At 42.7% G+C, this 27414-nt stretch overlaps 1 protein-coding gene across 10 annotated transcripts in view; it reads left to right on the forward strand.

The window, feature by feature from the left end:
* Positions 1 to 27414, forward strand: part of HORMAD1 (HORMA domain containing 1) — a 124876-nt gene that overhangs the window by 20896 nt on the left and 76566 nt on the right. For 6 of the 10 annotated variants that reach the window (XM_056546525.1, XM_056546526.1, XM_056546528.1 and 3 more), the window contains 6 exons: positions 86 to 230; positions 8089 to 8152; positions 15890 to 15926; positions 22529 to 22549; positions 23040 to 23066; positions 25874 to 25941. In XM_056546525.1, the coding sequence (XP_056402500.1) occupies positions 86 to 230; positions 8089 to 8152; positions 15890 to 15926; positions 22529 to 22549; positions 23040 to 23066; positions 25874 to 25941 (362 nt within the window). Of the gene's footprint in view, positions 1 to 61; positions 231 to 8088; positions 8153 to 15889; positions 15927 to 22528; positions 22550 to 23039; positions 23067 to 25873; positions 25942 to 27414 lie in introns of all 10 variants that reach the window. The other 4 variants (XM_056546522.1, XM_056546523.1, XM_056546521.1 and 1 more) reach the window with 1 other exon arrangement.

Here is a 27414-nt window from a genome sequence, read left to right on the forward strand (position 1 = left end):
AGCTTGGGTATGGGGATCTTTAGTCACACCAGTTTACATCCTGTATTATTTGTATTATTAGCCCGTCTGGCTGTTTTATTTTCAGAGTTCAGTGACATTACCTAAACGCATCGCTACAGAACAACAGTCTTTGGTTCTCATTAAGAGGCTTCTTGCTGTCTCTGTGTCATGTATCACTTACTTGAGGGGCTTATTTCCTGAATATGCATATGGGACAAGATACCTGGAAGGTAAGAGGTGTTATTCTCCTTTTTGCTGCAAAGATTTTACAATGTGTTATAGTTTAAAGGAAAACGGTCACCAGTTCACCCGCACTATGACCCGATACACCGGGTTATAGTGCAGGGGAACAGGAGACCGATGCGGGGTCTCGGACTGCTATACCTACCTGCAGTCAGGAGCCCCGATCCCTCGAAGGCCCCCATCTTCCAGCACTGATTTGCACTTTGAGGCGGGCCCGCCGGCTAGATTTAAATATTCATAAGCGCCGGTCACATGAGCGCTCAGTAGGCACAACTGCTCACATGACCAGCGCTTATGAATATTTAAATCCAGCCGGCGAGCCCGCCTCAAAGCGCAAGTCTGCGCTGGAAAAGGGGGGCCTTCGGGGGGATCGGGGCTCCGGATAGCAGTCTGAGTCCCCACATTGGTCTCCTGTTCACCCGCACTATAACCCGGTGTATCGGGTTATAGTGCGGGTGAACTTGTGACCATTTTCCTTTAAGCTGTGGACACCTTTCACATGAAAAAATGTTTTTAGTTACAGTCTGCAATCCTTGTTTCTTTATTCATTTTGAGTCCCTGTGATATACACTTTGCAGGTTGCACCTAGTTTCAGATTTTTTTGTGTGTGGGATACTGCAATGTAATACATTATGAGTGTGAGATATGTGTGTCTAAATGGCTGCTGCCTTTACAATATTTTATTTGAAAGCATAGCTTCATATACAATTTCTCATTTGTGTCATTGGTATATTTAGAAGACTGTGGATATAGCTGCAGCAACAATAAAGCGTCACTAAGCCAAAAGTGTTAGCTCCTGCACCGCCTATCCTGTAGTCACTGAGCTAATCAGATTTTATCATAGAGTCCAAAGGAGGCAGATGCCACCTGCTCAGAAGATCTGCTGCATTCATTTATTATAGTTTTATTACATTATTTTTTCTTTACAGGTTGTAATGGAGACATCCACTGTAGTTGGCACACAAAGGTGCTTTTTCCTATCCTACTAGGGCAGACATGAGAGATCCTGGGTTGTCATGGTGGGTCCATGGATGTCAGTACCTGTGTGATGGGGTAAATTGGGCCTGCCTCCTTCCTTCCTTGCCACGTCTGCTGGAATCAGACCCTGTTTATGTGCATTCCCCCTGCATTTCAGATCTATCGCTGAGGTGCGCAGTTTACTTTCTGAATACGGAGCTCTGTCTGATGCACTTTGGTCTTAGGAAAGCCTTAAAACCAAGTAATTTGAGAGTCCAGATTTCTGCTTCTATCTCTGCCATGTATAACTATCATTTAGCTTTTCATGGGCAGATTTAAGGACAGCTTCCCGTTTAAGTCCTAGAATCTCAAATCTATCTCCACCATGGTCTGTTCTCACTAGAGAGCCCTTCAAACCTTTGTCCACTATAGACATAAAAGAATTTCTTGGAAGACAGCTTTCCTTGTGGCTATCTTTTCAGCTAGGAAAGTTAGTGAAATGCAGGCCCTTACTATTAGAGAATCTTATTGCCAAATCTCTTAGGATTGTATTAGAATAAAAAATAATTTGGCCTTCCTTTCTAGGTGTTGTCAGATTTTCATAGGTCCCAAAATGTAGTTCTCCCTTCTTTCTGTAATAATGCAAGAAACAATTCTAAGAAAAGACTTCAATACCTAGATGTCTAGAGGACTGTCCTCTTTTACAATGAGACCACCCTGTCCTGGAGAGCAAGGGTAGGAAGGTCTCCAAAAGTACTATAGCCAGGTAGACCAGGATTGCATTTAGTTAGGCCTATCAGAGTCAGGGACTGTGTTCTCCCGTAAACCTAAAAGCCAACTCCTAAAGAGTTGTCTTTAAATCTTTGGCTGAAAAAGCTTGTGCATCTCTAGATTACATTTGTAGGGCTTCCACGTGGTCTAGTCCCCACACTTTTTTGCTGCCTAGAAGACTTCACTGCGCCAGTCTCATGGCCAGATCCTACAACCTTCTACTATGGCAACACAGCACAGGCTTACTCTAATCCTTTCCGTGGATCCTCAGTCAGGAATGAGGGAGAGGCCCATCTTTCCACTTACCAACCTCTATCTCTCAGGTTATCATAAATAGGAGTCGTTTTTCATGGTGGTGCAAGTCGGTCATCAATTCTGTGCTCCATGGTTTCTTCCCTAGGTCAAGGATGCTGCCATAATGAAAAGTTCCCCAGTCCAGAAAGATTTTTATCATGCTATACCAAATGACTGACCCCCTGGTGAAGGCTCCTATGCTATACCAAATGACTGACCCCCTGGTGAAGGCTCCTATGCTATACCAAATGACTGACCCCCTGGTGAAGGCTCCTATGCTATACCAAATGACTGACCCCCTGGTGAAGGCTCCTATGCTATATCAAATGACTGACCCCTTGGTGAAGGCTCCTATGCTATATCAAATGACTGAACTCCTGGTGAAGGCTCCTATGCTATATCAAATGACTGACCCCCTGGTGAAGGCTCCTATGCTATATCAAATGACTGACCCCCTGGTGAAGGCTCATATGCTTTATCAAATGACTGACCCCCTGGTGAAGGCTCATATGCTTTATCAAATGACTGACCCCCTGGTGAAGGCTCATATGCTTTATCAAATGACTGACCCCTGGGGAAGGCTCCTATGCTATATCAAATGACTGACCCCCTGGTGAAGGCTCCTATGCTATATCAAATGACTGACCCCCTGGTGAAGGCTCATATGCTTTATCAAATGACTGACCCCCTGGTGAAGGCTCCTATGCTTTATCAAATGACTGACCCCTGGGGAAGGCTCCTATGCTATACCAAATGACTGACCCCCTGGTGAAGGCTCATATGCTATATCAAATGACTGACCCCCTGGTGAAGGCTCCTATACTATATCAAATGACTGACCCCCTGGTGAAGGCTCATATGCTTTATCAAATGACTGACCCCCTGGTGAAGGCTCATATGCTTTATCAAATGACTGACCCCTGGGGAAGGCTCCTATGCTATACCAAATGACTGACCCCCTGGTGAAGGCTCATATGCTATATCAAATGACTGACCCCCTGGTGAAGGCTCCTATACTATATCAAATGACTGACCCCCTGGTGAAGGCTCGTATGCTTTATCAAATGGCTGACCCCCTGGTGAAGGCTCCTATGCTATATCAAATGACTGACCCCCTGGTGAAGGCTCCTATGCTATACCAAATGACTGACCCCCTGGTGAAGGCTCCTATGCTATACCAAATGACTGACCCCCTGGGGAAGGCTCCTATGCTATATCAAATGACTGACCCCCCTGGTGAAGGCTCCTATGCTATATCAAATGACTGACCCCCTGGGGAAGGCTCCTATGCTATATCAAATGACTGACCCCCTGGTGAAGGCTCCTATGCTATATCAAATGACTGACCCCCTGGTGAAGGCTCATATGCTTTATCAAATGACTGACCCCTGGGGAAGGCTCCTATGCTATACCAAATGACTGACCCCCTGGTGAAGGCTCCCATGCTATATCAAATGACTGACCCCCCTGGTGAAGGCTCCTATGCTATATCAAATGACTGACCCCCTGGGGAAGGCTCCTATGCTATATCAAATGACTGACCCCCTGGTGAAGGCTCCTATGCTATATCAAATGACTGACCCCCTGGTGAAGGCTCATATGCTTTATCAAATGACTGACCCTTGGGGAAGGCTCCTATGCTATACCAAATGACTGACCCCCTGCTAAAGGCTCCTATGCTATATCAAATGACTGACCCCCTGGTGAAGGCTCCTATGCTATATCAAATGACTGACCCCCTGGTGAAGGCTCGTATGCTTTATCAAATGGCTGACCCCCTGGTGAAGGCTCCTATGCGATACCAAATGACTGACCCCCTGGTGAAGGCTCCTATACTATACCAAATGACTGACCCCCTGGTGAAGGCTCCTATACTATACCAAATGACTGACCCCCTGGTGAAGGCTCCTATACTATACCAAATGACTGACCCCCTGCTAAAGGCTCCTATGCTATATCAAATGACTGACCCCCTGGTGAAGGCTCCTATGCTATATCAAATGACTGACCCCCTGGTGAAGGCTCCTATGCTATATCAAATGACTGACCCCCTGGTGACGGCTCCTATACTATATCAAATGACTGACCCCCTGGTGAAGGCTCCTATACTATATCAAATGACTGACCCCCTGGTGAAGGCTCCTATACTATACCAAATGACTGACCCCCTGGTGAAGGCTCCTATGCTATACCAAATGACTGACCCCCTGGTGAAGGCTCCTATACTATATCAAATGACTGACCCCCTGGTGAAGGCTCCTATGCTATATCAAATGACTGACCCCCCTGGGGAAGGCTCCTATGCTATATCAAATGACTGACCCCCTGGTGAAGGCTCCTATACTATACCAAATGACTGACCCCCTGGTGAAGGCTCCTATGCTATATCAAATGACTGACCCCCTGGTGAAGGCTCCTATGCTATACCAAATGACTGACCCCCTGGTGAAGGCTCCTATGCTATATCAAATGACTGACCCCCTGGTGAAGGCTCCTATGCTTTATCAAATGACTGACCCCCTGGTGAAGGCTCCTATGCTATATCAAATGACTGACCCCCTGGTGAAGGCTCCTATGCTTTATCAAATGACTGACCCCCTGGGGAAGGCTCCTATGCTATATCAAATGACTGACCCCCTGGTGAAGGCTCCTATGCTATACCAAATGACTGACGCCCTGGTGAAGGCTCCTATGCTATACCAAATGACTGACCCCCTGGGGAAGGCTCCTATGCTATATCAAATGACTGACCCCCTGGTGAAGGCTCCTATGCTATACCAAATGACTGACGCCCTGGTGAAGGCTCCTATGCTATACCAAATGACTGACCCCTGGGGAAGGTTTAATTCCTTCAATTGATCCTTGAGAGCCTTACCTTTTCCTTTCCCCATCCAGTTGGATACGCCTCCTTGGTCATCCTTTTTTCCACAGCACCTTCCTGGGGTTCTTCATTCTGGGAGGCAACTAGTAACTTCAGTATCACACTCTGCCGCTTCATCAGGGGATTCTGGTCCACAATATCCAGTCAATTCTACATTTCTACTGTAGCATTTCTCCTGTAGAGTACAATATACTGTACACCCCAAGAGAACCTATCCTTCCAACCATTTACCAAGGCCACTTCTCACCAGACTTTCTTCACCAGAATCCGTTGCCTGGAGTGTCTAATCCTATCCAGTCTAACAATACCACTGCTGTTACCTACCTGACCCATGATGATGACCCACAGCTTGGCAGTATTACCAGAGACAGCAGGATCCTTTTGAGGGCTGAAGGACACATTTTGGTTCTATCTGTTGCCCCTCATTAACCCTTTTCCTTGAATCCCCAGGATCTTAAGATGGAATAGGGAGAGGGCATCTCTTTTGTTGCTTACACTGATATTTGATCTACTCTTTCAGTTTTAGTCTTCCGCCAGCTTGTTGAAAAACAAATGGGGAGATTTATCAAACTGGGTGAGACAGCAATCAATCACAGCTCAGCTAACTAACGAGCTCCGGTAAAGTGAAAGCTGAGCTGTGATTGGTCGCTCTGGGAAAATCACTCCACTTTTTCTCTCAAACAGTTTAATAAATCTGGGCCAAAGTCTTTTTTGGGTCATTCTTCCCAAGCATGCTAAAGAACAGAAATTATTCCACATGTTGTATTTCCCACAGATGAAATATGTTTTTCTTCCTCTAATGCAAGGAGTGAATCTTTCCTTTTATTATTTTGTTTTTCTGGGCTTAGATCTTGGGCTTGGCTTTAGTTTCCGCCAGTAATTGACATCCCACAATCCTCGGAGTCTCAGTCTAAATATTGAGCCACATGGTTTATTCTTTTATTTTTCCTGCTACTTTTGGGCAAGTAGCCCTTTTGATGAATGTAACTGTCATGCTTACTACATCATCTGGATTTACAGGTTTTCTGACCTTACTGTTTCCTTTGCTCTTCCAACTCTTTCAACATCTAAGATTGCTATATTTCCATGGATCAGGATCTTCATTTGAATGACATATTGTGCTAAAGGCATAACTTTCTATTTCTGTCCCTCAGCTCATTCCACCAGACCTACAGAGGCTTAATAGGGCTACACAGGCTTTAGGCCTCTGCTCCTCCTCTTGATTCCGAGGAGGGGAAATTGGCAGCTACTTTCTTGATGCCTACACAACAGTTGTGCCTTGACTAGCACAACTCTTTAAAATAAGCATGTATAATAAGGATCAGGTGACAAGACTCCAAACATATCCCTTTGTTACTTAACCAGAATTTCCTTTGTATCGTCTCTACTGTTTTTGCTTACTGAGTACTGAGTATTATGATTTTGTTCTAGATTTGTTGGTTTCTGGTGGTTGCTACTAATGCTTTTTCAAAAGTGATTAGCTAGATGTCTGCAGGAGGGTTATAGTTTGTGAACAGTGCCCCTTATTTACTAAGAGTGTTGGGTTTTTATTAGTGTGGGATGTTGTTTTGGACTTGCATGATTCCCCTCTTTTTACAATGGGGATTCACAGGTTGGGAAAGTTCTAACCAGCTTTTCTTGGTGGGAGTCTCAATAATAAATAGGTTGGGTTGTAAGACATGCCCCTTTTTCTTTCTTTTTTTTTGTTAGACCACGCCTCTATTCTGGACGACCATGCCCCTTTTTTGAGTTTGCCTATTCATTTTGGCGCATTGCATCACAAATTCTGACGCAGACTTAATTTGTGGCCACAGCCCAACAAAAGCAAGTCGAGTTTACAATAGTAAATCAGGGCCAGCATCTGTAGAAAGGGTATAAGTTATGCTGGAGGAGCAAACACTATTATCCTTGTGTCAACTAGTGGCAGCAGCTACACCCACAGCCTTCTGTGTCTACACTTATACATTACAGCTGATACAGATATTGGTTAGACAGGGGTCTGACTTCTGTAATCCCTGTCAATCCTGTTTAGGGTATGTTCACACTGAGGAATTGGAGCGGAAATCAAGCAGAAATTTTGTGCCTCAAAATATTGTTACTCACAGAGATTTCGTGGGGAATTTCGCATGGAATTGGAGCGGAATTGGTGCGGAATTGGCGCGGATTTTGAGCGGAATTCGAACGAAATTCCACACGGGGAAATGAAAATTTCAAGCAGAGGAGAAGAATATAATATATATATATATATATATATATTTTTTTTTTTTTTTTCATGCTGAAATTCCACGCCAATTCCGCACGAATTCCGCACCATTTCCGCGCCTTTTCCGCTCCAATTCCGCGTAGAAATGATTCTGACTGGAAAAAAAAAATTAACATTAATCTCTATGGGAGTAAGACGCTGATTCCGCCTGAAAAAAAGAACATGTTCTTTCTTCAAGCGGAACATACTTCCTCGTCAGAATTCTGCTTGAGGAAATTCCTCAGTGTGAACTGAGGGGCAGAAATTCTGTAAAGCTCTATGGGGATTTTCACTGCTGAATGAATTGGAGAGAAAAAAGCGAGCAGAATTACTTGTGGAAATTCCTCTCCAATTCCTCAGTGTGAACATACCCTTAAAGGGATTGGGGCACTTGAGCATTCCAGCCTCTTCAACGTTTACAAGTGCTGTTACCTGCAATCTCAATACTATTAGTAGTAGCAGAACAATGTTGTTCCATTCACGTATACAGAACAATACTGCAGTACCTTGCAATGTTGCTACTATTAGTACTGTGATTGCAATGATAAGCACATGGAAACTTCTGAAGAGGCTGTAGGACCTAATTATAACTGGGGAACCATAAATTTAAATGTTGTGTACAATGAAAATTGATTAAGATTGTGTTAATGTTAATGGACAAAAGATCTAAGATGGACATTTGTATTTTTTGTCATGCCAGACATATGCGTAAAGATTCTAAAGGAAGATAAATGCTGTCCTGGCTCCACCCAGCTAGTGAAATGGTAAGATATGTCTTTTAGTATCAGACTGTTAAAGGTTGTAATAGGATTACTATCATGGCAGTCCTGGAGGTCTTAGCTAGGCCCTTGGAAAGGGGAGCATGATTGCATTTATTTACCTGCCAAGATAAGGCTGGGTCCACACTACGTTTTGTCCCATACGGGAGCGCATACGGCAGGAGGGAGCTAAAACCTCGCGCTCCCGTATGTGACCGTATGCGCTCCCGTATGCCATTCACTTCAATGAGCCGACCGGAGTAAAACGTTCGGTCCGGTCGGCTCATTTTTGTGCCGTATGCGCTTTTACAACCGGACCTAAAACCGTGGTTGACCACAGTTTTAGGTCCGGTTGTAAAAGCGCATACGGCGCAAAAATGAGCCGACCGGACCGAACGTTTCACTCCGGTCGGCTCATTGAAATGAATGACATACGGGAGCGCGAGGTTTTAGCTCCCTCCTGCCGTATGCGCTCCCGTATGGGACAAAACGTAGTGTGGACCCAGCCTTATATTGGTGCAGCATTTGGAGGGTTAAAGGTATACAGGAATAGAAAAACGGATTTCTTTCAAAAACTGCTCTTTCTCCAGGTTGGGTGTGGTTCTGCAGCACAGTTCCATTGAAGTAAATGGAGCCAAGTTTTAATACCACACACAACCTGGGGACAGACATGGAGCTGTTTTTGGAAGACCCCTTCAAATGGCTGGGATTGCAGATATGTCCAATTCAGGACACTGCCAGCAGGTGTCAGCTCCTAAGCCCATGTTATACTTCCTGACATAAAAAAGTAGATGTATTTCAAATTTTCCTTAAGGGGTTAAAGTTATTTTCTGTGCACGAAATTGCTACTGTATAGCCCCTTACCTTCTGCAGCCTTTCTGAAGAGGGAATGTATTCAGCACATTTTGTGGGTGGCATATACTGTACAGTGGTCCCTCAACATACAATGGTAATTGGTTCCAGGCGGACCATCGTATGTTGAGGGAACACATAAAAACAGGGAACACATACAGACAGGGAACACATACAGACACATACATGGAGGCACATACAGACAGATGCTCAATAATACTCACATGTCCCCGCCGCTCCGGCCCGTCAGTTCACCCCTCCAGCCCATCAGTCCGCCGCTCCTCTGCTGCCGTATCACTACATTGCTGTTGCCCTGCGCCTATTGGACGACGGGGCAGCATGAGTGGCGACGTGATGATGGCGACCGAGAGCGACGGAGCAGGGCAGCAGCAGAGGAGCGATACTTAAATGTCTCCTCTGAACTGGTAGGCTGGAGCGGAGGGGACATGTAAGTATCATTGAGCGGGGCACATGGGGCACATTAACCCCTTAAGGACCAAGGGTGTACAGGTACGCATTTGCTCCCTGGTACTTAAGGACCAAGGGCGTACCTGTACGCCCGTGTGAATTTTGGTCCCCGCCGGGCGGGGACCGGACCAGGGTGACTGCTGATATCTATCAGCAGGCAACCCGCGCAAATGCCCAGGGGGGTTATCAGACCCCCCCATGTTGGCGATCGGCGCAAATCGCAAGGGAATTCCCACTTGCGATTTGCGCGATTCCGGGTCATTACGGGTCTATGGTGACCCGGAATATAAGGGGGATCGCGGGTGTCTAAGACACCCACAATCCCCCTGAAGAGATAGGAGTGAGGTGGCAGGGGTGCCACCCCTCCTATTCCTGCTATTGGTGGTCTAGACGCGACCGCCAATAGCAGATCGGGGACGGGGGGTTTACTTTCGTAAAGGGCGGGGCAGAATGGGGAAACGACAGAGGACCGGCGCCGTAGTCCACTTACCGATCTGCGGAGGCTCCGGGCGACGATCGGCGTCGGTGATCGGCGGGCGGCGATGTCGTGCAGCAAGCTCCCTGGATCCGACGGAAGCCGGTAAGTTGCAACATCTGGAGGGCTGCAGTCCGAGACCACTATATAGTGGTCTCTATACTGTAGCACTCCTGTAGCACTCCAGATGTTGCAAAACTACAACTGCCAGCATGCCCAGACAGCTGTTTGGGCATGCTGGGAGTTGTAGTTTTGCAACAGCTGGAGGGCTACAGTTTGAGACCACTATATGGTAGTCTCTGAACTATAGCCCTCCAGATCTTGCAAAACTACAACTCCTAGCATGCCCACACAACTGTTTGCTTGTCGGGGCAAGCTGAGATTTGTAGTTTTGCAGCATCTGGAGGGCCACAGTTTGCAGTGGTCTCTATACTGTAGCTCTCCAGATGTTGCAAAACTGCAAATCCCAGCATGCTGGGAGTTGTAGTTGCAATTCCTCCAGCTGTTGCATAACTACATCTCCCAGCATGCCCTTCGGTGATCAGTACATGCTGGGAGTTGTAGTTTTGCAACAGCTGGAGGCACACTGGTTGGAAAATATTGAGTTAGATAACAGAACCTAACTGAAGGTTTTCCAACCAGTGTGCCTCCAGCTGTTGCAAAACTACAACTCCCAGCATGCACGGTCTGTCAGTACATGCTGGGAGTTGTAGTTTTGAAACAGCTGGAGGTTTGCCCCCCCATGTGAATGTACAGGGTACATTCACACGGGCAGGCTTACAGTAAGTTTTCTGCTTCAAGTATGAGCTGCGGCAAATTTTTCGCCGCAGCGCAAACTCCTAGCAGAGAACTCACTGTAAACCTCCGCCAGTGTGAATGTACCCTAAAAACACCACACTACACTAACACATAATAAAGGGTAAAACACTACATATACACCCCCTTACACTGCCCCCCCCCCAATAAAAATTAAAAATGTATTTTACTGCAGTGTTTCCAAAACGGGGCCTCCAGCTGTTTCAAAACAACAACTCCCAGCATTTCTGGACAGCCACTGACTGTCCAGGCATACTGGGAGTTTAGCAACAGCTGGAGGCACCCTGTTTGGGCATCACTGGCGTAGAATACCCCTATGTCCGCCCCTATGCAATCCTTAATTTAGTCCTCAAATGCACATGGCGCTCTCTCACTGCGGAGCCCTGTCGTATTTCAAAGAAACAGTTTAGGGCCACATATGGGGTATCTCCATACTCAGTAGAAATTACACTACAAATTTTGGGGGGCTTTTTCTCCTTTTACCCCTTATGAAAAGGAAAAGTTGGGGTCTACACCAGCCTGTTAGTGTAAAAAAAAATGTTTTTTACACTATCATGCTGGTGTTGCCCTTTACTTTTTATTTTCACAAGAGGTAAAAGGAAAAAAAGACCCCCAAAATTTGTAACGCAATTTCTCCTGAGTACGGAAATACCCCATATGTGGGCGTAAAATGCTCTGCGGACGCACAACAAGGCTCAGGAGTGAGAGCGCACTATGTACATTTTAAGCTTAAATTGCTGATTTGCACAGGGGTGGCTAATTTTACAGCGGTTCTGACATAAACGCAAAAAAATAAATACCGACTTGTGACCCCATTTTGGAAACTACACCCCTCATGTAATGTAACAAGGGGTATAGTGAGCATTAACACCCCACATGTGTTTGACAAATTTTCGTTAAAGTTGGATAGGAAAATGAAAAAAAAAAAAAAATCACAAAAATGCTGGTGTTACCCTAAATTTTTAATTTTCACAAGGGAAAATAGGAAAAAAGCCCCCCAAAATTTGTAACCCCATTTCTTCTGGGTAAGAAAATACCCCAAATGTGGATGTAAAGTGCTCGGCGGGCGCACTACAATGCTCAGAAGAGGAAGAGCGCCATTGGGATTTTGAAGAGAAAATGTGTCCGGAATTGAAGGCCACGTGTGTTTACAAAGCCCCCCGTGGTGCCAGAACAATGGACCCCCCAACATGTGACCCCATTTTGGAAACTACACCCCTCACGTAATGTAATAAGGGGTAAAGTGAGCATTTACGACCCACAGGTGCCTGACAGATTTTTGGAACAGTGGTCTGTGAAAATGAAAAATTAAATTTTTCATTTGCTCAGCCCACTGTTCCAAAGATCTGTCAAATGCCAGTGGGGTGTAAATACTCACTGCACCACTTATTAAATTCTGTGAGGGATGTAGTTTCCAAAATGGGGTCACATGTGGGGGGGCCACTGTTCTGGCACCACGGGGGGCTTTGTAAATGCACATGGCCCCTGACTACCATTCCAAACAAATTCACTCTTCAAAAGCTCAATGGCGCTCCTCCTCTTCTGAGCATTGTAGTTCGACCGCAGAGCACTTGACGTCCACACATGGGTTATTTCCATACTCTGAAGAAATGGGGTTACAAATGTTGGGGGGGTTTCTGCTATTAACCCTTGCAAAAATGTGAAATTTGGGGGGAAACACACATTTTAGTGAATTTTTTTTTTTTTTTACATATGCAAAAGTCGTGAAACACCTGTGGGGTATTAAGGCTCACTTAATTCGTTGTTATGTTCCTCAAGGGGTCTATTTTCCAAAATGGTATGCCATGTGTTTTTTTTTGCTGTTCTGGCACCATAGGGGCTTCCTAAATGCAACATGCCCCCCAAAAACCATTTCAGAAAAACGTACTCTCCAAAATCCCCTTGTTGCTCCTTCGCTTCTGAGCCCTCTACTGCGCCCGCCGAACACTTTACATAGACATATGAGGTATGTGCTTACTCGAGAGAAATTGGGCTACAAACATAAGTATAAATTTTCTCCTTTTACCCCTTGTAAAAATTCAAAAATTGGGTCTACAAGAACATGTGAGTGTAAAAAATGAAGATTGTGAATTTTCTCCTTCACTTTGCTGCTATTCCTGTGAAACACCTAAAGGGTTAAAACACTGACTGAATGTCATTTTGAATACTTTGGGGGGTGCAGTTTTTATAATGGGGTCTTTTATGGGGTATTTCTAATATGAAGACCCTTCAAATCCACTTCAAACCTGAACTGGTCCCTGAAAAATAGTGAGTTTGAAAAATTGGAAAATTGCTGCTGAACTTTGAAGCCCTCTGGTGTCTTCCAAAAGTAAAAACTCATGAATTTTATGATGCAAACATAAAGTAGACATATTGTATATGTGAATTAAAAAAATGTATTTGGAATATCCATTTTCCTTACAAGCAGAGAGCTTCAAAGTTAGAAAAAGGCTAAATTTTCAATTTTTTCATCAAATTTGGGGATTTTTCACCAAGAAATGATGCAAGTTACCACAAAAAATTTCCACCATGTTAAAGTAGAATATGTCACGAAAAAACAATCTCGGAATCAGAATGATAACTAAAAGCATTCCAGAGTTATTAATGCTTAAAGTGACAGTGGTCAGATGTTCAAAAAACGCTCTGGTCTTAAATGGGCACTGTCACCAACTTAATTTTTTCATATGTTGTAGTACTTATGTACTACAACATATCTCTAATATACTTTTATATATATTTTTTTCATTAAAAAGGTTTAATTTACATTTAAAAACCGGCTACTGAAAAAGGACTGATTTTGGAGTGGCAATCAGTCCTTTTTCAGTTAGGCTGCACTCGCTCCCTGCCTGTCAATCAGACAGGCGGGAGTGAGCGCATTGGCTCCCCGGCCACTCCTCCCGCACATCGCCGCCGCCGCCTCGTTGCCGCCGCTGTCCCTGCACGCCCGCTGCCGGACTCTGCAGTAACTGCAAGTGTAATGAATGAACGGGGTATGCGGGGCGGGGGGGGTTAGGTGGGAACGGGCTAGTGCTGGAACCGGGGGGTGTGGTGGTTGCGGGGGACGTGCTAGCAAAAAAAAAAAAAAAGGATGGTTTGAGCTACCATTTAAGGCCAAAATGGGTCTGGTCCTTAAAGGGTTAAAATTGTCTGACCACTATAACCTTTTATTTTTTCCTGTATACAGGGCTGTGTGAGGTCTCATTTCTTTGCCCCTATCAATCGCATGGCATCTATCTTTCACCATGCAGTATCATATATGTTGATAGTTCAGACCGTTCAGTAAAATGCAATACCAAATATGTGTGGTGGTGGTTGTTTTTTGTAAAAGGGAAAGGATGCTTTTGATTTTTATTAGGGGATGGGCTTCTACATATTTAAAAAAAATTGTTCCTGTAGGGGACCAATCATTTGATTGCAATTACTGTACAATGCTATGCCTATTGCATAGCATTATACAGTGTGATTTATGCTCCACTGATGCAGCTTTATTGAGCTGAGCAGCATCATTGGAGCATCGATCCAGAGGCACGTAAGGGGACCCTTTGCCGCCATTTTAGCTAATTGGACTCAATCCCCAAATTGCCCATCCTCCTAGTAGACCTTTTGAACTGTGTAAGCCCTTAAAGCATACCTGTAAGATCCTACAAAAAAATTTTTTTTACTCCGTACCAAATCCTGACTACGTACATCAAATTTTTATGCCTCTGTTACCTATATTTATTATAGAAATGCCTCTTTTTTTTTTTTTTTTTTTTTTAGCGCACAGTGTTAGAAATCATCTCAGAGGAAGGGGTCGTGTTTGGGGTGATGGGAGGTGATTGGGGTGTCTGCTCATGCAGCCTTGTCCATGACTCGGGACAAGCCTGATGCTGCTGCAGGAATGGTTAGTGTCCCAGTAGGTATGGGGGTCCCATGGGTTGAACCTCCTGCAATCTAAAACGTATCACCTGTCCTTTAGATAGAGGATACATTTTTTGTGCACAGTAGTTCTCCTTTATGCTTAAAGGGTACCTCTCATCAAATAAACTTTTGATATATTTTAGATTAACGAATGTTGAATAACTTTCCAATAGCATGTTAATGAAAAATATGCTTCTTTCTATTGTATTTTTCCCGATCGGTCCTGTCAGCAAGCATTTCTGACTCATGTTGGAGTCCTAAACACTCAGAGCTGCCAGCCTGCTTTGTTCACAGCCAAACAGGCTGTGAACAAAGCAGGCTGGCAGCTCTGAGTGTTCTCCTTTGTGAACAAAGCAGACTGGCAGCTCGTAGTATTTAGGACTCTAGCATGAGTCTGAAATGCTTGCTGCCAGGACTGGTAGGGAGACCCCTAGTGGTCATTTCTTCAAAATGGAAAATTAAATAGAAAGAAGCATATTTTTTAATAACATGCAATTGTGAAGTTATTCTGCATACATTAATCTATAATATATCAAAAGTTTTTTTTGATGAGAGGTACCCTTTAAGGTGTAAAATGGCCTGGTCCTTAAGGGGTTAAACAGCTATCTGGTGGCAGCTGAAGCAGTCAGCGCTGCCGGACAGTGGTTTTTGCGATGGCCCCGACACACAGAAGCATCATATGTTGATGCTGCCTTCAACATACGATGACCTCTGAGAGACCACTGTTTGTTGAAGCAATTGTATGTCGGGGCCATTGTATGTCGGGGGACCACTGTACATCAGTTAATTATGTATTAGTTAATCAGTATTTATTGGATTTAAGAAAAATTGGTGATTCCTTTTGTCTTAATTATTTAAATTTACATTGCGACAACAGTTTTTGTAGAAGAGCATCTATTTTAGTTGCCAATATTGAATTTCATTGGGAGCTTTAAAACTGGACTGTGCTTAAAAGTGTTCTGCGCCATATTCTGTGTCAAAATCCATGTGGTTTTTGACTGTGTGAACACAGCATAATTATCTGACAATCATTTCCTCAGCATGTTCAGTCAGAAACACAGTGATCACCATCAAGGGTCAGTTTATGTTAAGTTTACACACAATTTTAAGTATTATACCTCCTTTGAGCCCAAATACAGTAATAATGTTCCCAGTCCTGTCTTATTCTTTAAAATAATAATAATATAAAAAACATCTATTTTGTTTCTATTAAATTATACCTTATGTTGCAGGATGTTGGGGTGCTATGATGCATTACAGAAAAAATATGTAAGTATTGATATTTGTAGCTGCAGTATTGTATGAAAAAATGTATGCTGAACAAAACTCTGCACACGTTTATGTTAGACACTCTTATGTTATGCAGAGGCGAAAGCTTCAGGGGTGCAGGAATACAGGCGCTGACCAAGAAGGGGACCAGTGAAGCCAGGTAGGTATCAAACAGCTTTAATCCAATGCGACGCGTTTCACCGCGCTTGCGCGGTGAAACGCGTCGCATTGGATTAAAGCTGTTTGATACCTACCTGGCTTCACTGGTCCCCTTCTTGGTCAGCGCCTGTATTCCTGCACCCCTGAAGCTTTCGCCTCTGCATCTCTGTCGATTCCAGGAAGGCTGCAGACCCAGTTCACTATACTACAAACGCAGATCCTTGTTGTGTGGGAATTTGCACAACCTGGCAGGGTGAGCCTTCATTTTTACGCACCTGTGATCCCGTTGATTCTCCACAAGGGAGCGCCTGTTCTTCTTTTGTTTTACAGACTCTTATGTTATGTCACACTCTTAGAATGAATCAGGTAGTTGTTACACCTCTATAGCATTATTTTTAAGCTCCACATAAGCTCTGTTAAAGGGGTACTCCGGTGGAAAACTTTTTTTTTATTTAAATCAACTGGTGCCAGAAAGTTAAACAGATTTGTAAATTACTTCTATTAAAAAAAATTAATCCTTCCAGTACTTATTAGCTGCTGAATACTACAAAGGAAATTCTTTTCTAGCAACCATTCAGATCGCTTCTTTCATTTTTAACAAGGCCTCTGCAAAATGAAAGAAGCGATCTGATTGGTTGCTATGGGAAACTTTTCCTCTGGACAGGTTTTGATAAATCTCCCCCCTAGTGTTTACACTGTGTCTGATCCTGAAAACGAGCCGGGAGAAGATTTAATTATTAAAGAAGTATCCACATCATAGAGATATATGAGATTCTAAATCAGCCCTTCAGAACACACACATAGGTGTGAGTTCCAGAGGTGGGGTAGATATGTAGATATGCCATGAATTTCTATGATGGTTAATACCCTTTAAAGGAAATAAGGGAATTAATTAATTCAAAAAAGGTCTTTATTAAAGGGGTTCTCCGGTGCTTAGACATCTTATCCCCTATCCAAAGGATAGGGGATAAGATGCCTGATCGAGGGAGTCCCGCCGCTGAGCGTGTTCGCTCCGGTACTGATTACCGGCGACTACAGGGTGGGCGGCGTGTGACGTCACGCCTCCGCCCCCGTGTGATGTCACGCTCTGCCCCTTAATGCAAGCCTACGGGAGGGGGCGTGACAGCTATAATGCCCCCTCCCATAGGCTTGCATTGAGGGGCGGAACGTGACGTCACACGCCACCCGCCCGGAGCGAACACGCTCCGGGGACTGATTAAAAACGGGGTGCCGCGTGCAAGATCACGGGGGTCCCCAGCGGTGGGACTCCCTCGATCAGGCATCTTATCCCCAAGCACCGGAGTACCCCTTTAAAGAGACTAAGCATAACAATGTACAAACCTAGCAAATGAGGACACGCTGGGACCTGGACAGTCCAGTGAGTTTGTCGACTTGAAGCAAAAATATGCCAGTAAATACACAAGAACAAACTTGGCTAATAGAATAATAAGGATTAACAAAATATCAATAAAAGATGAGATCCGTAAATAGTGATGGAAATAACAATAATAAAGAAAGTTCATAAACAAGAGGAAATAACCCAACTTGGCTGTATTATTGTAAAACATAGCATGAAATGGCAGGAATACAGACAGGACACAATATACACAAGAAGAATAAAGCCACGTCACAGAACACAAGAAGGCAGGTACCATGAGGATGCACCACTAGAAATCCGGAAAAGGAGCGACAAACCTGGCCAGCAAAGGGCACAGACAGATTATGTCAGCTTCCTGTAACTGGGAGAAGTCCTCCATTTGCTGAATGAGATTTTTTTTTTTTAAATTGATCATAGCCAAATACAAAATCAATTCTCATCTGTTTCTATTTTTTTGTAAATTTTTCTTTTATGTTTTTTTTTTTTACATTTTATCTTTTTGGGGGCAGTCATAGGCCATGTTTACATGGCAGAAAGTCTATGGGGAATTCTGCATGAATCTTCTGCACAGACATTCTGCAGCAGCAGAGTCCCATTGATTTCAATGGCATTCTGTTGCTCTCTTTACGCAGCAGAATTTCCGCAGAAATCCTGATTCTGGCTTCTGTAAAAACATTGAACCTATTCAATGCTATTGCAAATTCTGCACGGAAATGCATTGCTGTCTCCTTTGTCTGTGGAATGTCCGCACAGAAATCTTCCATGTGGATATTCCACTGCGTGAACATGGCCAAATTTTCTCTACCTTTTGACTTCTATGAGAGAGTTTTTAGGCACGCTCTGTGACATGTGGAGAGAGAAAAAGCTGTGACCATCACCATTAGTGAATGGCCTGATCCTATCTTATCTATTTACTGTGATAAATTTTACTGTAATTGTGACTGTGCTAAAAAGTAGGAGACTGCTAAAAACTGTAATATTTCAGAATTGTTTTCTAATATAGATAGCAATTATGTTTGACATAAAAACGTGATTTAAATAATAGGTAATTTTCTGATGACACATTTTTGATGAACCCACAATAAAGCTGGGTTTACACTTTGTTTTTTTCCCCATACATTTAATGAATTGTGTGAAGCAGCAGCAGTGAAAATGATGACAGGAAATATTGCGTGATATGGATACTTTTCACCGTGTGGTCAGATTTGGTGTGACTTAGTTCATAAATGTGGTCCATTGCACAGAAATGAGTGACCTTTTACAAAAGTCCCAAATGATAAATCGATGACCACTGCAAAAAAAACAAAGTGGCAAAAAAAGTATTAACACAGCTTTCTGCAACTTTTTATAGGGACAATATAAGGCTGGGTTCACACCACGTTTTTGCAATACAGTTCCCGTATACGTTTTCAATATGAAAACCATATGGAACCATATTGAAAACCGTATGCATTGATTCTCCATTGAAAACCATATGCCAAAAGATGCATCAGGTTGTGTCCGTTTTGCATCCTGTACGTTTTTGTCAGTTTATTTCCCGTACCCAAAACCGTAGCCTACCACATTTTGTGGTCCGGGTGAATAACGGTATTGAAACGTATACATTTTTTATTAACATGGGAGCCAATGGGAACCATACAGAACCGTATGTGTGTACGGTTCCATACGGTTTGCACTATACAGTTTTTGACTTTGCACAGTTCTTTCTTGGAATTTCAATCAAACAAGTGAAACTTTATTCATAATGGAATGAAAAGTTAAAAACATATACTTTTTTTTCTTAAAAAATGGATGCAATCAGACATCATTTTTCAAATTGTATATGCTTTTTCACTGTATATGGATTAAAATTTGTACACACGTTTTGATGCAGTTTAGTCAGGTTTTGAGGAATCTGTTTTTTATCAAAAACCTGATACGGAATTGTATTGCAAAAACGTGGTGTGAACCCAGCCTTATACAAGAAAAGGATAAAGACCATGATTAAAGTTCAAGAAAATAAATCATAGTTTAGGAAACACTTGTGGTGATGCCTGATGCACTGACCATAATTATATCGCCTTTAAAAGACTATTGATATCTGCAAAACATGACCTGTTGGGGGTACTTGAAGACTGGGTTCAGAAAATACTGTGTTAACATATACAAACTTAGCCTATGTTTGATGGATGCCACTGTATAGCAATCTATCACAGGCATCAGTATAATGGATGCATCATACATTTTTCATGATGTTCAGTATTTGTCAAACAGATGCCATTATAGCGTATAGAGTGAAGAGTGATAAGTTAAAAGGGTTTTCCCATCTTAACACTGGGGACCACAGTCTCCTGTTAGAATGATGCAGCAGTTCACACATGAGCTCCTTGGCTCCATTCCTTCTTAAAGGTGTACTCCACCAGAATCAACTGGTGCCAGAAAGTTAAAGAGATTTGTAAATTACTTCTATTAAATCTTAATCCTTCCAGTACTTATCAGCTGCTGTTATGATCCACAGGAAGTTCTTTTCTTTTAGAATTTCCTTTCTGTCTGACCACGGTGCTCTCTGATGACACCATTCTAGACAGTTCCTAAAATGGACAGAGGTGTCAGCAGAGAGCACTGTGGTCGGGCATAAATGAAATTCAAAAAGAAAAGAACTTCCTGTGGATCATACAGCATCTGACAAGTACTGGAAGGATTAAGAGTTTTTTTTTTTATAGAAGTCATTTACAAATCTGTTTAACTTTCTGGCACCAGTTGATTTAAAGAGTACCTATCATGATCTAAACTCTCCCTAATCCCCCCATCTGTCCCTGACTCTCACTGACACTATCCCTGTGTTTCTTTACATTCAACCCCCCCCCCCTTCTACCTGATTTATTGTATTCTTGGCTGCTCATTCAGCCATCATAGTGTGAGAGAGGAAGGGGGCGTGGCCCAGCATAGAGGCTATGAACACAGCAGCTCTGAATCCTCTCCTCTCTGTTTACAACTGCATGTGCAGAGAGAAGAAAGATTGGAGCTCAGATAGTAAAATGAATGAGGGCATGCAGTAAGGCAGAGTCAGGAGTATGCCCTGCTGTGTCTGATTCATAGGCAGGGAGCAGTGCTGAGCTTGTCTGTGTCCCGGACGCTGTCTGAGATTTAGGACTCCAGCATGGCTGCAGTCTGAGATTTAGGACTCCAAGTCTAAAATCTATCAAAAAAAAAGGCTTGTGGCCAGGACTGATAGGGAGACCCCTAGTGGTCATTTTTTCAAAGTGGAAAATGTAATAGAAAGAAGCTTATTTTTTAATAACATGCTATTGGAAAGTTATTCTGCATACATTAATCTATAATATAGCAAAGTTGTTGTTTTTTATGAAAGTACCCTTAAATGTTTTTTATTTTCTAGTGGATTACCCCTTTAATAAGAGCTGCAGGAAACAAAGCTGTATTTGCTACAGAACCTGACGTGCAATATAATTTTCTTGACTGCTTACTTCACTTTATTCTACTTCTTTTATCGCATGTGATATGTTGGATTTGTTGCTATCTTGTTTTAGTTTACTACCTAAGTTTGGTTTGTCTTGGCTATGTTCCACTGTTTGTATTGTGACAACTTTGGGGTTGCTCTCTCATGGGGATCTCCATCTTTAGGGTCTGAAACATTTGGCACACCACAAATTGTAGTCCAAACACAACAATGGCCTTAGACAGCTTTATACTTCTTACACAGCAAACAAACTTCAACACTGTGCACATTATACAAAACAAAAACAAAACCTGCTCTGTTGAGTGCCAGCTAATGCAGGATAGCGCCCCTTACCATTAAGACATCTCATCTTTCCCCCGCACCTCACTTGCACCCTCCCGGCATCTGAGCAGTATTGTTCCTGATCGTCCATCTGACATATAGCTTTAATAAAACTGAGGATTCAAAAAGATCTTGAGTGAGTGCGATCTGACTTTCTTTTGTAGTTGTTTAAAGAGTCCCTTACTATTAAATTGGAGCCTACTGCTCCATAGCACCAGTTGCCTGACTTGTCTCACCAGACTTGGGTTTCATCATGTCTGCAGCTCTGACAGGACAAGCACGGCCTGTGTCTCACACTGGGAGCCATCACTTGGGAAGCTTTAAACTCTCTATTAGAGAATCCACAGAGCGTCACAGGTGCACAGTACATTGGAGGGCACAGTGGCACAATACATATAGGGGCACAGTGGCACAATACATATAGGGGCACAGTGGCATGTTACATTGGGGGGCACAGTGTGTGAACACGGTGTGTGACAATATAATATTAAGAGGCATGGTGTGTGACAGTATATTATTCAAAGGCACGGTGTGTCGCAGTATAATATTCAGAGGTAAGGTGTGTCACAGTATTATTCATCTGGGGCATCGCGTGTGGCAGTATTATACCAGGGGTATGATTTGCAGCAGTATAATATTCAGGCAGTATAATATTCAGGAGTATGGTGTGGCAGAATTATACTACACACGATGTGCGGCAGTATAATATTCAGAGGCACTGTTTGCTACAATATAATAATGTAGCGGGACAATGCTGCGGCTGGTGATACGCTGAGAGCAGCATGACTCACCGACCCGCAGGAAGCGGAAGTAGACAGGGACCGGAGAACGGGACACCAACATCGGAGCAACGGGGGAACGTAGGCAGGTGAATTAAAGTTTGTTTTGTTTCATTTTGCAGCCCGGGCACTGAGGGTTAATAAAAAAAAAGTGCCATAGTATTCCTTTAAGAATAATGTTCTGCAGCGCATCACCTATTTCTTCCCGGGCCACTAGGCATGAACCATTTCTTAGCGTTCAGCTCGGACCTTTACCTGATAGCAGAGCTGGATAAGCTGACCCTTACTAAAAGTAGTTGAGTACCCCTGTTATATATGGTACTTTGCTTTGCAGCTAGTTTGCTGCTGATGTGCTATTCTATGTACTGTATGCTAGACTTTTGCTACTTTGTCCTTTGTTTGTAATAAACCAAGTAAGAAAAATGTGACACTTTGAGCTAAATGAACATTCATGCATCATTTTCTACACATTTGTAAGTTTGATCTATATATTTATTTCTCTGTACAGCTAAGGATGGTGGTTTTAGCAGTAAGTATCATGGTTCATTTTTATTTTAAGATTCACACAATATCTTTTGCCTCTGAATTGTTATTGTATGCTATAACACATATACCATTTGTTTAATTTGGAGTGGATGAGTGCACAATATATTGTAGTTTCACAATGTTAGAATTGTATAGAAGCCAATATTTTCTTATTTGCTATTAAGATAGTATTTGCACAGATGTTTAGCAGTGAAATAATACCAACTTACATTGTTAATGTAGCTGTCGAAAAAAGTCAGGCAAGTTTATAGTAACGTTGAGTGTAATATATAATAACGGTACAGAGCTGCAGATAAATTATGATGACTAGATAGGGCATACTGTAGATGTGTTGGTGTTCAAAGCAGGGAAAATCTATTGGATTTATTGCAGTTAAAAATTGTGTTTCTTGTGCTAAGTGTTTGCTTCTATTTGATTGTTTTATGTTTTGTATTCAAACTAAATAACAAGGTAACTTCCCTTTTTTTTTTTAGCTATACACAGACATTAAAGATCCACAGGTATGTATTTTAGCACGTACAGTCATCTACTGTCCTTCATACCTCAAGTGTCCTGAAGGACAATGGGGGAGATTTATCAAAACCTGTGCAGAGGCAAAGTTGTCCAGTTTCCCATAGCAACCAGTTTGCTTGCTTCTTTCATTTTTTAGATGCCTTGTTAAGTAAGAAGAAAACTGGTTGGTTGCTATGGGCAACTGGGCAACTTTGTTTCTGCACAGGTTTTGATAAATCTCCCCCAATGTGTTAGAAAACCATGTTGTGCTGGAGTAATGAGAAACATTCCCTTAGGCTGGGTTTACACTACGATTTGACGACACGGTCACTGGATCAGGCTGTGGGGAGTGAAAACCGGGCGCTCCCGTATCCCAGCTGGACCCGGCCTGTATCTCATTCATTTTAATGAGCCGACAGGAGTCAGATAGTGATTCCGGTCGGCTCATTTTTGCCCTGTATCCGGTTTTGTGACCGGACCTAAAACCGTGGCAATGCCGTGGTTTTAGGTCCTGTCACAAAACGGGATACATGGCAAAAATTAGCTGATTCCGGTCGGCTCATTCAAATGAATGAGATACGGGCCAGGTCCGGCTGGGATACGGGAGCGCCTGGTTTTCCGGTGACCTTATTGTCAAATCGTAGTATGAAACCAGACTTACTGAAATACACTGGCCTTTAGTGACTCCTTTGCTTGTAGCACTAAGAGACTGTCCACCCACTCAGTTTTTTTTATACTCTTTTATGTAAATACTAGTGTGGAAGGTAATAGATCACTGCCTTCTCCTAGGGTAAAATTTTAAGGTGTTTCACCACTCAGAACCACCTTTGCCTTACCATTTCCTATCAGTACAAATGGATAGCTGCAACGAAAAGCGCATTGTAATATCACTGTGTGCAGGTGCTGAAAGCTTTCCCTGCCAAGTATGTGTAATGATCAGGTACAGTCATGGCCGTACATGTTGGCACCCCTGAAATTGTTCAAGAAAATGAAGTATTTCTCACAGAAAAGGATTGCAGTAACACATGTTTTGCTATACACATGTTTATTCCCTTTGTGTGTATTGGAACAAAACCAAAAAAGGGAGGAAAAAAAGCAAATTGGACATAATGTCACAAAAACTTCAAAAATTGGCTGGACAAAATTATCGGCACCCTTTCAAAATTGTGGAAAAAAAAGATTGTTTCAAGCATTTGATGCTCCTTTAAGTAACAGGTGTGGGCTATAAAAAAAATCACACCTGAAAGTAGATAAAAAGGAGAGAAGTCCACTTAGTCTTTGCATTATGTTTCTGTGTGTGCCACACTAAGCATGGATAACAGAAAGTGGAGAAGAGAACTGTCTGAGGACTTGAAAACCAAAATTGTGGAAAATATCAACAATCTCAAGGTTACAAGTCCATCCCCTTTGACCACAGTGCGCAACATTATCAAGAAGTTTGCAGCCCATGGCGCTGTAGCTAATCTCCCTGGGTGTGGACGGAGGAGAAAATTGATGAAAGGTGTCAACGCAGGATAGTCTGGATGGTGGATAAGCAGCCCCAAACAAGTTCCAAAGATATTTAAGCTTTCCTGCAGGCTCAGGGAGCATCAGTATCAGCGCGATCTTTCTATAAATGAAATGAAACGCTATGGCAGGAGGCCAGGAGGACCCCACTGCTGACACAGAGACATAGAAAAGCAAGACTACATTTTGCCAAAATGAATTTGAGTAAGCCAAAATCCTTCTGGGAAAACGTCTTGTGAACAGATGAGACTAAGATAGAGCTTTTTGGTAAAGCACATCATTCTACTGTTTACCAAAAATGGAATGAGGCCTACAAAGAAAGGAACACAGTACCTACAGTGAAATATGGTGAAGGTCAATGATGTTTTGGGTTGTTTTGCTGCCTCTGGCACTGGGTGCCATGAATGTGTACAAGGCATCATGAAATCTGAGGATTACCAACGGATTTTGGGTCACACTGTACAGCCCAGTGTCAGAAAGCTGGGTTTGCGTCCGAGATCTTGGGTCTTCCTGCAGGACAATGACCCCAAACATACGTCAAAAAGCACCAGAAATGGATGGCAACAAAGCGTTGGAGAGTTCTGAAGTGGCAGCAATGAGTCCAGATCTAAATCCCATTGAACACCTGTGGAGAGATCTTATAATTACTGTTGGGAAAAGGTGCCCTTCCAATAAGATGATTCACATCGTGGTCACAGACCGCAACACAGACTTCTAATTCTCCTGGCGAAAGGCCGTTCTTCCCTGCTCTAGCCTCCGCAGCAATCCCAGATATCTGATGAATACCCTTGTATGGGTCGAAATGTCACATTCTGTCTGGATTGCTTTATGTGCGGAATAAAATTCAAATTATTCAAATGCATATGAATGCCGAGTTTATTCCTCTTGTACATTGAGGAGTGGGATCCTACTCGAGCACCTTCCATATACCAGAGTGCCATATTATTTTCTTACTAAAACATGTGTTACTGCAATCCTTTTCTGTGAGAAATACTTCAGGGGTGCCAACATTTATGGCCATGACTGTACTTAGCTTCTAGATAGTCCTACTTCCCAATAAGCTGATCAGTAGGGGGTGAATTTTAGAAAGTAGTATATAATGAACTGAGATTACCTGAATTGAATGTCAATTCTCAATATGAGGATAAGACAGAAATGTGTCGGATTTGCCCGTAGCAACCAATCACAGCTCAGCTTTCATTTTGCCAAAGCAATTTAAGAGATGAAAGCTGAGTTGTGATTTGTTGCCTAATACAACTTGGCCAGTTTTTCTTTAGTGTTTATGTATTGTGCTTTTCTTTGTTTTAAGACTATTACAGAATGCTACCAGTTTAAGTTTAAATATTCCCCTAGTGGACCCATTATGGACTTTATTAGGTAAATAGTTCTTTTTTTATGTATGTTTGTTTGGTTTTGATAATGGCTCAGTATGGTTTTTCCAATTGCATTTATTTAACTATAAAGATACATACAATATTGGGAATTGCATTTGTAGTTTTTTTTTAAACATATTTCTTAATTTTATTATTCTCTGTTTGATATATAAATTAATCTTAAGGAATACAGTTCAAACTCTTTCACTGCCAGTTGAAGTAGCCCCAGAACAGCGTGGAAAACATAACTTTATCACCTGATGAACGAAACACCTATTTTTTCTCTGTAAAAACATCTAATTTGACCTGAAGTTTCAGTGTCAGGAAATGTGTCTAAAACAGAAGTGGCCAATTTAGACATAACTAGCTATTCAATGTAATGATCTAGAAACTGAGTCATGTTGTTACTTATAATGTTCTTTACTGATGTCTGTGCACACAAGTATATTGCTTTTGCATACTGATCAGTTATACCAGCCCGCCTTATTAATATGTGATTGATTGTGTCTCTCAACACTGTTTATTATGTGCTGAAAGTAAAACATAGTTGCTCTTTCACTACAAGAGGAGTCCAAGATCTAGGGGTTGGGTGTACAGGCACCACAGGTCAAGACAGCTAAGGAACTGGAATACGGTGGAAGATTGTTCAACCAACTGCGGAATACATTGGTGTAGTGCCTTTTGTCAATTGGGCTATTCTGGACCATTTAAGAACAACGTGGATCCACTAAGGAAATTCGGCAAGGAAATTCTTCAGTGTGACCATACCAAATGTGACAGTCAGCAGAGGCTTTGGTCACCAAACTGTGGCCCTCAAAATGTACAACTCCCAGCATGCCTGGACAGCTATTGGCTTTCCGGTAATGCTGGAAGTTGTAGTTTTGCAACATCTGAAGGGCCACGGTTTGGAGACCACTGCACTAGAACCAGGTGAGAAAGCAGCCTAAGGCTATGTTCACATGGCCGGATTTCCAAGCAGAATTCCACGGAAGAATCCAGACGAAATGTAAAGCTCATTATGTTTAATGGGATTCCACTGTACCATTCACAAAACAGAATTACTGCGACAGACATGTCTTTAAATTTTGCGGGATTATGTCCAGAATCCCATTGAACTCAATGGGACTTGAATTTCGGCAGAATTCTGTGTTTAGAGAACACCGAAATTCAGCAGCAATTCTGTTCAGCAAGCTTTGCTGTAAGGAATTTGTGCAGAATTGAGAAAATTCTGTTATGGAAACATAGCCTAGTGGTCATAGATTCAAGAAAGGTGATTGACGTGTTGTAGGTTAGTGCAAAGTTGTTTCCATTAGATTTTGCACCCCGTAGTTGAAGGTTTTTGTAGTCTTCTTTTGAATAGCCTTGTATTGCAGTTGTGTTCAAAAATAATTTGATAGCATGATATGGACACAACAAATGTCCCACAAGATACAAGGTATTGGATGCCATCATTACATGTTTGGGACAGGCAGCCACC

Source organism: Hyla sarda, chromosome 11, assembly GCF_029499605.1.
Source record: "Hyla sarda isolate aHylSar1 chromosome 11, aHylSar1.hap1, whole genome shotgun sequence".
Classification (NCBI taxonomy): Eukaryota; Metazoa; Chordata; class Amphibia; order Anura; family Hylidae; genus Hyla; species Hyla sarda.